The sequence below is a fragment of the Myodes glareolus genome, chromosome 9 (assembly GCF_982192425.1).
Source record: "Myodes glareolus chromosome 9, mMyoGla1.1, whole genome shotgun sequence".
NCBI lineage: Eukaryota > Metazoa > Chordata > Mammalia > Rodentia > Cricetidae > Myodes > Myodes glareolus.
Window position 1 is genome coordinate 7059406 of NC_142034.1, and position 12184 is coordinate 7071589.

General features: G+C 51.6%; 1 protein-coding gene across 3 annotated transcripts; it reads right to left on the minus strand.

Moving 5' to 3' along the window:
* Positions 1-555: 555 nt before the first annotated feature.
* On the minus strand, positions 556-11803 carry Slc16a5 (solute carrier family 16 member 5). 3 transcript variants are annotated; one of them, XM_048452037.3, is made up of 4 exons: positions 11425-11803; positions 8542-8685; positions 3718-4524; positions 556-1851 (listed from the first exon to the last, which is right to left on the minus strand). In XM_048452037.3, the coding sequence occupies exons 1-4, from the start codon at positions 11621-11623 to the stop codon at positions 1595-1597; spliced, it is 1407 nt and encodes a 468-aa protein (XP_048307994.1). In that variant the 5' UTR covers positions 11624-11803; the 3' UTR covers positions 556-1594. The 3 variants fall into 3 exon arrangements, with proteins under 3 accessions (XP_048307994.1, XP_085552154.1, XP_048307995.1); XM_085696028.1 differs by having other exon boundaries at positions 11405-11541; XM_048452038.3 differs by lacking the exon at positions 3718-4524 and having other exon boundaries at positions 11425-11789.
* Positions 11804-12184: the final 381 nt, after the last annotated feature.

The following is a 12184-nucleotide window of genomic DNA, read 5'->3' on the forward strand; positions in this document are numbered from 1 at the left end:
GCCAAGCTCAGGACCAAGTTGGGATCAAGAAAGCAGGGGTGGTTAGACACAGAGGCAGACTTTTCAATCTGAAGGTGACATAATCTCATACAGGCTAAACTTCTTTTTTAATTATTTTTATGTGTATTTATTTTTGTGTGTATTTGTGTGTGCATGCCACAGTGTACCTGCGGAGACCAGAGAACGACTTGTGGTAGTGGGACCTCTCCTACCACCACGCGGGTCCCTGGGATCAACCCCAAATTGCTAGGCTTGGCAGTAAGCACCTTTACCATCTCCCTCCAAGGTCTAGAGATAGTGATCACGAAGCAACGAATGCACCGCTGCAGTACTGCCTTTGGCCATGAGGGGGCACTCGCGACAGCATCTTAGAGGAGCTAGGCTAGTCCTAAAGATGCTTATTCATGCCAGATGGATATGTGGAGGAGGAAAGCTGGCGTCAGTCATGAAAATAAAATCATTTTTCCTGATAAGGTTTTCTCGCTGGAGCCTGGTTGAGCTTGAACCAACAAACACGACTAAGAAGTTTCTGCCAAGCTGGGAGAGCAGAGGAAATTTACTTAGACCTGTTTTCCTCTTTATTAGTTCAGAGTTTATGACCCGCTGCCTGCAGGGAATGTTTTTGTGTATAATTCAAACAGTCTGTTTTCCCATTCCCTGGAGTGCCCTGCTGGAACAAGCCTGGGCTGATGACAGATAGCCCTGCGTGCTGACCTCAGAGGTCAGCACCAGAAGTGTGTATGTGGGCATAACTCCAGGCTAGCAACAACTGCAGCTGATTTAGCCCACGACTGCCTCAGGGTTGATACTTCCAACACATCCCCGCAAAAGGGGAACCTCAGAAGGCCAAGAGCAGAGAACAGGCTACCGTACGCGTATACAAGCCCAGTTTTTACAGTGTTCCATAGGCTGCCTAGCCGGCTGGCCTTCCTATCACTCGGTCGGTCGAATGTCTGCCTTTCCCTATGTGGATACAGAGTGGGATAAAAGAGAAGATGCTGGTTCAGGCCCTGCTTGATGGCAGAAGACTCCTCAGACGTCATAAATTCTGAAACCCAAGCAGGAGGAACCCTGCAGGACAGCAGTTTCCTCGCCTGTCCTCTCCAGAGGTGTCAGGACCAGAGCGCCACCAAATAGTCAGTTTGTTCCCATCCTGTATTGAGGCCCACTTCTCATTCTGGCCCTCCATCTCTGCCTCTCCTATGGCTCCAGTCAACGTGAGACTTCACCTCTCGAAGTAACTCCCTTAATCTTCCTGACCTAAAGGGTCAGGGCTGACTATTTGGGAAGAGAGAAGGAGAAAGTTCTTGGAAGGAAGGTGAATTCTTCAGAATTCTCTGGAGGCCAAGGAGGACAAAGAGAGCTGACACAGGAAGGTTGGGTGGGAAGACCCAGAATGTCAGGTAGGAGCAACTGTGAGAGACAGCGTAGACGAGCCAGGCATGACTGCTTCAAGTAGGACTCAGATCCATCTTCTTGGGACCCAAGGAAGAAGGCCAGGAAGGCCCATTTCTATACTCTGCTTCCTGGAAAGAAGGTCTCTCACGGACCTCAGAGCTCAGCTCGGAGGCAGGTCACATGTGAGCTCTGGAGTTCAGACACTGGTCACGTAGCATATGTTTTCAGGGCCCACTTGCTTCCTGGCACCGTCCTTGTCTTCTGAGGTAAGACCCTGCATTGGGGCAGACTCTGAGATGGCGTCTTCCACCTTGGCTTGCCCATTTTGCTTCAGCTTCTTCTTCTTCTCCTCGGTGTAGAAGCCCCCGCCAATGAAGAGGGAGGCTGAGATGAGCAAGAAGCTGGAGGCGTAGAAAATGGACTTGAAGTTGTTGGTCGTGTCCAGCAGGAGTCCTGAGGGACAGAAAATGAGTTATTCCACCACGGAAGCTAGAAGGGGTCCTCCAACTAACTTGTGTATTTGAGGAGGGTAGAGATTTTAGATTCACAAGAAACTGGGACTGATACCTTGGAGGTGCACAGCAGATACGTGTGGAATAAAAGGTGGGGAGGAAACACCTGGCTTCTGGCCTAGGCAGATGTCCTCCCCAGGAGAGAACCAAAGGGCCCTTTATCCTCGGTGGCAGGGCAAACGGAGAGAAGGGTCAGTGGAATACGAGCGTCTGTCCAGCCATGACTTTTTTTTGGCCCTAACCCTACCTTTTTAGGCATTCATTTGCCTGCAGAACTTCCCAGGAAACTGGAACTCACTGATACTGGGTGATGAGGGCGCACACCTTTAATCCCAGCACTTGGGAGGCAGAGGCAGGTGAATATATGAGTTCGAGGCCAGCCTGGTCTACAGCATGAGTTCCAGGATGGCCAAGGCTACACAGAGAAATCCTGTCTCAAAACAAACAACAACAACAACAACAAAACCAGCAACAACAACATAAAAAAAACCCCGAAAACCCAAAAAAGCAACTCATTGAGCTGAGTGTAGATAGATTCTGGCCATAGTCACTGCCACACCGCTTGAGTGTCGGCTACCCCCAGGACCAGCTTTCTCCCACCGACCCTGATGGTCCCCCTCAGGTGTGCAGTGTGCAGTAGCCTTCCCCTATGGGCCTTATCTTCCAAATTCTGCTTGTTTTTCTCCTAGCGTCAGCCCCCACGTGTCCCTTTGCTGCCATCCTTGAAGATAAGGCCCAAGAGTGGGGCTTTGATCCGTGTACTCTGTGATTGGTCTGGGTGGATGGGTATGACACGTGTTTCCTTCTGCATTCTGTAGTTGGCATTCTAGCTCAAAAAGAAAGAGCAATTGCCTGGGACTCGCAGGCTGGAGAGCCAGGCTGTTAGTTACAGTAAATGCAGGTATGGCTCTTATCGTGAGCGTGCCCTTTGCTTCAGACCTTGGGATCCTTACTGCAAGGCGGTGCCTTTTATCATCACGCTTCACTAATAGGAGAAGAGGGACAGAAAAGGTGACGAGAGATTCACATAGGCCTGGAGTGCAAACCTCTTCCCTCTGTTTCTCCTCCCTTCTCTCTCCCCTCCCTTAAAAAATCTTTTACTTAAGTGCATGAGTATTTTGTGTTCATGTGTAAATGCATGCCACATGTGTGCAGTACCTACAGAGGCCTGAAGGGGGCATTGAATCCCCTGAAACTGCATTTGAAGGTGGCCGTGAGCCATCATCGGGTGTTGGGAACTGAACCCAGGTCCTCAGCAAGAGCAACAGTGTTCTTAACTGTTGAGCCATCTCTCCAGCCTCTCCCTCCCCTAAAAGAGATTTATTTATGTATTATGGATGTTTTACCTGCGTGTCTATAAGTGTACTGTGGAGGCCTGAAGAGGGCGCTGTACTCCCTGGAGTTGGAGTTATGAACAGTTGTGAGCCACCACATGGGTGCCAGCAAGGAACCCAGTCCTCTCTGTCTCTCTTTTCTCTGATGGGGAGGCTGAGACAGGGTCTCATATAGCCCAGGCTGGCCTCAAACTTGCTCAGTAGCCAAGGGTGACCTTGAACTTTTGATCTTCCTGCCTTCATTCCCCAACTGATGGGATTGCAGGCATGTATCACCAAGTCTGGCCAAGCCTATATTTTCATACCTTGATTGTCAGGTAGATAACATACTATAGCATGGTCCCTGATCTTCTGAGGGAAAGGTGAGGATCACATATTTAAGTTCCTTGTGACAGAGGCTCTCCTTTGCTTTGCTCCCTATGTCCTACCTATACCCTGGACCTGCCTGGCTGCCCTCCCTCCCCGGCTCTCACCAGCCAGTGGTGGAGAGATGAGAGAAGCCACGCCACATAAGACAGTGAAGAGGCCCAGGGCACTGGGGAACCGATCCATTGGGACAGTGTCCATGAGGACCTCGAAGATGAGGATCCCGATGCCGCACATGGACAGGCTGTACACCAGGCAATAGCTCAGGAGCACCGAGAAGTCCGCCGACACTGTGCATATTAGGTTGGTGAGCCCATTGACAAGGATCGCCGCGGTGAACAGATACTTCCGGTAGGCAGCCAAACTCTTCCTGCCTGCCAGCAGCCCCGCCACCGGCCGTAAAAAGATGTTGCAGAAGCCGACGACCGACATGAGCATGGCCGCCCAATACTCGTCCACCCCGTGGTGCATGGCGTAGGGCACCAGGAAGATATGCGGCAGTGGGAAGCCCAGCATCATCCACGTCACACCCACTACATATATGCAGAAGCCCATATTGTGCCGAAGGATGTCCAAGGCCAGGTGGTACTGGATGGTTGAGACGCACGTTGCCAGGCAGCTGCGCGTAGGTGTCTTAGGTGGAGAGGGATCTTCTTTGGGCTCAGGGACCGCGTGGGTGGCAACGGGCCTCAGGAGGGCTCCACATACACAGCAGTGAAGAAGGATGCCACCAAAGATGAGGAAGGCGCCTCTCCAGCCCAGCATTTCCAGAAGGTATCGGGCCAACAGCGGCCAGAGAGTGACACCCAGAGAGTTGCCTATGGAGGCCAGTGCATTGGCCAGTGGCCGGCGGCGGACAAAATACAAACCCATCACTGCGATGCTTGACTGGAAGCTGAAACACATGCCCAGGCCTGTAGTGCGAGAGGGGACATCAGCTCAGGGACTTTCTAGGACTTTCCACCTCCACACGGAGTAGGGGTCTTGGCTCATGTCCCATGACTCTCTCTTTTGGCACTAGGCCAGATACACTTCACCCAGCTCTTCCTCCCAGTTCTCCTCTGTGCAGCTCTACAATAACCTTATCTTTTTTTTTAAATCCAGGTATTATTATGGTACAGGCCTTTAATCCCAGAACTCAGGAGGCAGAGACAGGTGGATCTCTATGAGTTCAAGGCCATCCCGGTCTTCATAGTGAGTTCCAAGCCAGCCAGGGCTCCATAGTGAGACTTTGTCTCAAACAATTTTTCTTCTAGAGTTATTAATTTTATGTGCATGAGTGTTGTGTCTACATGTGTGTCTATGCACCATGTTCATGCCTGGTACTTGTGGAGCTTCAAAGAAGACATAGGATCTTCTAGAACTGGAGTTACAGATGGTTGAGAGCCACCTTGTGGGTCCAGGAACTGAACCCAAGTCCTCTTGCCAGAGCAACAAGTGCTCTTAACTGTTGAGCCAACTCTTCTGACCCTAGATTTATATTTATTTTTAATTGCACGTATGTGTATGTGTGTGTGTGTGTGTGTGTGTGTGTGTGTGTGTGCCTGAGTTCCATGCCTGCAGAGGTCAGAGGCGTCAGATCCTCTGGGGATGGAATGATGGCATTCTTAACATGGGTTCTGAGAACTAAACTCAGGTCCTCTGCAGAAGCAGTGTACACTCAGCCACTGAACCCTTTCTCGAGCTCTTCACAGTGACGTTTTAACATCAGCTATGAATGCCTCCCGAAGACTTCCTTCACACTTAAACAACCTAAGTGTTTCCTCCATCCTGGAAGCCCGCGGTTTGACTTTGGGCTAAGTCCTGGGATCCATCTGAAGTCACTCCTGTCAGTCACGAAGATCAAACCCTACAGGCTCCTGCTCCTCTGGACAGTAAATTGCCCCCATACTTTGTGACCTTTGCCAGGGCCGTGTCTTCTGCCTGGAATATGTCCCACTTAGCTGAGACGCCACCTCACTAGAGGGGTCTCCTTGCTTCTTTCCGTGCCTTCTGTGCCCCATAATGGTCAGTGATGGAGAAAAAGCTCCCCAAAGAAAGTGTCACCCCTCAGCCCTGTGCACTGAATATACAATCTCCCACCTGCCTGCCCATAGGTGGCAATCTAGGTCTCTTCCTCTCTGCAGTCCAAAGCCTGGTTCCTGACCCCCTCACTCCTCTGTCCGCTGTCAGTGGGGCAGTGGCTCACTTGTGGCCTCAGGATTAAATCTCTATTTCTTCCCTTTGTCCTGTCTCCTCTCCCACTAACAATTAAGCCCCTCCTAGCAGCAACCAAGCCCCTCCTACCAGTAAATTCTCTGGCTTGCATCATTCTTTCTCCTTCTTTACCGGACTGTTCTTTGTGGTGGCGCACGCCTTTAATCCTAGCACTCTGGAGGCTATGCAGGCACATCTCTGTGAGTTTGAGGCCAACCTGGTCTACATCTAGAGTTACAAACTAGCCAAGGGCTACACCATCTCAAAGAAAAAAAAAAAAAAGACCTTGTTTCAAAACCACTAATAATAAGCAAAACAGATAAAAATTTCCAAGAAAGCAAACAAATAAATAAACAAATTCTCCATTTCTCTGCTTTCTTTACACAGGGGCTGGAATATGTCAGGGGTAGAAGGCATGGGTAGTTTATATAAGGCTCTGGATTTAATCCCTAGAACTAGGAAAAGAAGAAAAGAAAAAAAAAAGAAAGTGGGAAGGAACTGAACCTGCAGGTGCACCTCTGTCATCCCAGCACCCAGGAGGTGGAGGCAGGGGGCTTACTGTGAGTTCAAGGCCAGACTGAAGGACGCAGGCGAGACCCTGCTTTAACCCCTCCAACAGAAAGGATGAAAGAAGCTGAAAAAGGAGAAGGGGGGGGAGAAAGGAGGAAGGGAAGATGGAGGGAAGGATGGGAAGAGACTGGGAGGGGGAGGCGCAGAGGGCGAAGGGCAGACAGGGACAGAGGGGGATGCTGGGTCCCCACCTCCCCTCTTGTGCCTGCTTTCCTCCACCTCTCCCTCCTGGCAGTTGAGGGGATTAAAGAAGCCTAGGGGAGCACTGAGCATGCTCTCCATCCCTTCCCTTGGTGTGAGAACTGAACTTGCTCATCCCATACCTTGACCCGTACTGGACCTGTTTTCACCCGAGGACACCCATGGCTCATCCTGCCCCCCTGCCCTAGCATAGCACATTCCATCATGTCCTCTAGTGAAAGCTGTCCTGACCATCCATCCCTCCTGGCTGACCTTTGCCCACTTTGCCCAGGCTGGTCCCTCCTCAGCTGTTACCCTCAATCCCTCAGAGTGGGCAGGGAGATTCCTCATCTCAAGATGTTTTATTTATTTATTTATTTGAGACAGGGTTTCTCTGTGTAACAGCTCTTAGCTGTCCTGAAACTTGCTCTGTAGACCTCACAGAGATCAGCCTGCTTTTGCCTCCCGAGTGCAGGGATTGAGGCATGTGTAACCACTGCCCGGTACCTTCATCTCAAGATTTTGATCCCATTTGTCTCTGAGTCTTGAGTCACTTGTTCCTCTCCCTGGGACTGCATCCTGTCTAAACCTGAGGTTCACACTTTCTCCAAACCTCCTGTTTCCCCATTACAGCCGATGGTGACTTCATCCTCCAAGTGGCTTTGTAGTCGTCTTCGTGACTCTTGAGCCTTGGCTTGTCTTACCCCATCATTCTGGGCCCTGCCTCTGCTACACTTCTGTCATTCCAGCCTGTTCAAACCACGAATCCCTGGGAGCTGGATGTGTTCTGCCTCTTAGATAATGTCGCTCATCCTTCTGCCTGAACTCAGGTGGCTTCTAATCTCAGTACAACGCCATTTATGAATTAAGCCCCCACTGAGCCATCCTACGCCTTGGCCCCTTGCTCCCACATCCCTAGTCTATGACCACTTTCTGCCGTGTGTGTGTGTGTGTGTGTGTGTGTGTGTGAGTGTGTATGTGTGTGAGTGTATGTGTGTGTGTGTGTATGTGTGTGTGTGAGTGTATGTGTGTAAGAGTGTATGTGTAACTCAAGAGTCATCCCTTAGTGCCATGTACCTTATTTTGAGACAGAGTCTCTCCCTGACCCGGGAGACACTAAGTAGCCTAGGCTGGCCAGCTGGTGAGTCCTAGGGATCTGCCCATTACCATTTTCTCAGCACTGGGAGTATTTGGTTTTTTCAAGACAGAGTTTCCCTATAGCTTTGGAGCCTTGTCCTGGAACGAACTCTCTCTGTAGACCAGGCTGGCCCCAAACTCACAGAGATCTGCCTGCCTCTGCCTCCCAAGTGCTGGGATTAAAGGCATGTGCCTCTACCACCTGGCTACCCTTGGCTTTTTCACGTGAGTTCTGGAGAACTAGCATCAGGTCCTCATGCCCACAAGACAAGTTCTTTACCAACTGCCCTGTACCTCAAGGAACTTTCTGTTTGCTGCTCCCTCTACCTAGCATGCTGTTCCTCAGAACCTCGTTGCCCATTCACTCACCTACATTGTTTTTGTTTGTTGTGGTCCTAATAAGGGTCCTTTAAAAGCCCACATAGCAGCTGGGTGTGGTGGTACATGTCTTTAATCTCAGCACTTGGGAGGCAGAGGCAGGCGGATCTCTGAGTTCGAGGTCAACCTGGCCATGCAGTGAGTGAGTAGGCCCTTTTCGTTTGCTTGTTTCTTTGAGACAGGGTTTCACTCTGCAGCTTAAGCTGACTTGACACTATGTAGTCCAGCCCCAAACTCACAATGATCCTTCAGACAGGATCTCATTATGTAGCTCCGGGTGTCTTTCCTCCTGACTCACTTCGTGCTTGGTCTCATCCCCTCAGGCCAGGAAGCTCTCGCATCCCCAGCCCTGTCCTCTCCCGTACTCCCAAGCATTTAAGCATTCTTATGGACCTATCCCCTGACTGTCTTCTCCCCTGGACTGACAGCAATCCCACCTGCCCTGCGCCTCTGAGTAGTGTGACAGTTACCTGTGATCAATCCCGCCGTGAGGAAGAGCTGGCTGAGTGAGGCAGAGAAGCAGCTGGCCACCATGCCCAGGCTGGACAGCATGCCCCCCAGCATCATGGTCACTCGACATCCAAAGCGTTTTATCAGGATGCTGCACAGGGGTCCTGTAGGCGAGATCAGTGGCCGTGGGTGAGGAGATCTGGAGTCAGGGCACAGTAGGGCTGGGAGAGGGATTCTGGGAGGAATTAGCCAGGGCCTTAAGAGAGAACTAAAGTGTGCTAGCTTGGCTTCCGGTCTCCACCCTGCCACAGGCTGGCCATGTGGTTCCAGGAAGGCTTGATGCTCCTTCTGCCTCAGTTTCCTCCTCTAGAGAATGAGTGGTTAGAAGAGGAGACCACAATAAAGACATCTAAAGGGCATACAGAGCCCTTCACTCGCCTAGCTGAGAGCAGTTCCGTGTGGGTCTACCCATCTGGGCTCATGACCTACACGAGCATCACACCGTGGCTTGGGGTTAGCCCCAGAAAGAACCCCCTAGAACGCTTGATCTCAGTCTGCACTTCCAGGTCTTGCTCTCACCAACTCCACAGTCTTCTGGAACATTGGGCCCCTCACCTTCCAACCTTGTGCGTTTGACTGGGTCTTGGACTACTCTGAACCTCCTTGCTCTGAGCTTTGGAGCATCAGAAAGACAGATCAGGCCTGATTCCCTCTGCCCTCTCTCGCTGGTTCCAGTCATTATCCAGTCCGTGTACCTAGTGCTGGGGATGGAGCTGGGGGAGAGAGAATGTTCAGCTGTAGGCCTTGGGCTCTGTCTGTTGAACACACAGAAAGACAGAGAGATTGATTGGGAGAGAGAGAATAATTGAAAGAGGGAGATATACTGAGAGAGGGAGAGAGAGACAGAGAGGTTGGAAGCAGGAAGAGTCTGGGATATAGAGAGGCAACTGAGAGAAAAAGAAGGGAGGGAGGAAGGAAGGAAGGAATCCAAACCAGTTGCTCCCTAAATCCATATTTAAACAATTGGCTTCCCGTGGAGAAGGGCCTGTCTCACCCCCAATTACTTCCTTAGTAGCCCCACATCTGGCAAGTAAGAAACCAGCCAGACGGCCAGCTGTTCCTAGCTCTCACACAGACCCGCATCTTTGAGCATCCTGCCCCCAGGGAACACAAATCACAGAGTTTCTCATGATAACTTAGGAGGGCAGGGAAAGTGTTTGCACACGCAGCCTGTGTACATGGCTCTTTGATGGGAGGAAGTGCAGTATGAGCCAGTGTAGACAGGAGAACAACAGAGGGAGGGTAGCGGTCTGATGCTCAGAAACAGTCCCGCCAAGGCTGCTCTCACCGCAGTGGCAGAACTGAACCGAGCCTTGGAAGGGGTGTGACTGCCAACCCACGCGTCTTCCCCACCTCTGGGACTTTACCTGACTTGGGAAGGTGACCTTGGGAAGAGCTCCAGAGCACAGATGAGGAGGGTGTGGAGCTGGGGTGGAGATCTTGAGCCTCCTGTGCCCTCTGCCTGGCTGGGTATTGTTCCCTCCTCAACCTCCTCAACCAAGGGTCTTGCCCTTGGTGTTTGTGTCCCTTTACTTGCCAATATTTTGGGTGAGCAACAGGCTTAGCACACTTATGTAGGCGAGAAGATGGCCAGGAAAGAATCTCACACCAACAGAAGTTGCCCGTGTGTCTGCAACAGGATAGTGAGGCCAAAGCTGGCTGGTGAATTGGGGTTTCCATGGGATGTCTAGTCTCCAGTCTCTCATTGAGACTCCCTCCTCAACCTGCGTGATAAGGATCCACCTGAGATTCCCACTGGACTCCCCAGCCCTGAAGGTCAGGAGGTCACACATTCTAGGCCAGGCTTGGCTTTTCCTTCTCATCCTAAATCCATAGTTTTGGTGGTCAATTCAGGGGTCATCATGGAGGTTGAAAATCCCCCTGCTGCACCATCACCTCCTTGCTGCTAATTTCCTTTTTTCTCAGCGTGAGAGAAGTATCTGGAATAACCAACCATCAGGCAGAAAGGTTGCTGGGGAGCTGGGATCAGCAAAACCAAACCAACGTGTGTGTGTGTGTGTGTGTGTGTGTGTGTGTGTGAGAGAGAGAGAGAGAGAGAGAGAGAGAGAGAGAGAGAGAGAGTCAGAGTCCTGTGGATAATTGGCTTTGCGCTCATTGACTGAGCCCCCTTTGAGGTCTCTTTCTATAGCGTAACCCTCCTAGGTGCTGGGAAGATGTCCCTGGTGCCACTTGGTGTGGTTGGAGAACACGGAGAAGGAGAAGATGCGGTCTGTCTTCTCTCTAAGCTCCAGACTTTGTGTGTGTGGGGGGCTTTTCCTGTGTCTCCTCTTTATGACTTTTCTGTTCCTATCCTGAAACCACAGTGAGGATCTCTAATATACTAACAATTCACAGCCCCATATGAGTCCTAGCTCTTACTAGCTCCAGGACCCACGAGGTCTCCCCATCACATCACATGGGCCCTGGGCAGGATGCTGCCTGTTATCTCCTTATTGTAGGGAAGGAAAGGTCCTGAGAGACAGCCTGGCCTGGGACTGCTGGTCCTAATGCCAGCGGTTGCTCAATCTGTCACTGAATGCCTCTGCTCTACATCAGTCACCAAGAGGACTCTGGAATCATTACCTGGCTTTGTGCCTCAGGTGCCACCCCCATGTTCCAATCCCTGATGCAGCACAGACTTCTAGGAACAGGGACTGGATCCCAGCCAGGTGGGCCAGGCCATGATTAAATCAAGCAAATCTCAGGGATACATCCAGGAGGTGAAGCCTATAGCCTCAGAGAGAGGGACCTAGTAAGTCAGGAAGATTGTGTGTCCCCCACCTACAGAGCCCCCAATAGACCCTTTCATCCCTTTTCCCTTACCCCCTCTTCAAGATGCTCACCCCCACCATGGAGCGTGGCCCCCATGATAGAGGGAAACCATGAGGTCTCACTGTTGGTGGCCTGGAAGTCACGCTGCAGATCAGTGAAGAAAACGCCGATGCAGGAAGGGAAGCCCAAGGTGAGGGCCTGGGTGACTATGCAGGCCATCAGGACTACCCAGGCCCATTGGCCATCCGCTTGTTCCAGAACCTGGGGCATTCTCAGCTCCTAGGATTGCCACAGCCTTACGGTTACTTTGTGACCACAGCCGGGTAGAGAAGAGAACCGGAGGCTGTGGTTGGCAGGCTGCCAGCCCTCCCTCAGCCCACCTGCCTCCCTGCCTGGGTTACTCAAACTGCTTCTTCCTTATACTCCAGCCCGGAGTATCAAGGAGGGGCACCGCCCCCTGGGAGGTGGCAAGGGGCCTTCGCATTGGCCTTGGCATTTACTTCCACCCTCTTCCCAGGGACAGCCTGACTGGAGGTGGCAGGAAAGCTGCTGGGGCGGGGCGGGCAGCGGCCAATGGCACAGGTGGGTCAGTGGAATTCTCTCTAGCTATTACATCACCTGGGAACTGGCAGGCAGCGCTTTCTAAATCACTTGATAACTGTTTCCTGATGAGTGGACCATGGGTCAGGAAGGTCCCAGTGTCTCCCAAGCTGGATATGGATCCGTTTCCAAACTTCGTTCATACCAAGCTGCCTTCATTCCAGCACCAACTTTCGCCACACCTCAGGATCAACCCAGTGCACCTTCGGTAAACAAGCTGGTGCAGAGGGC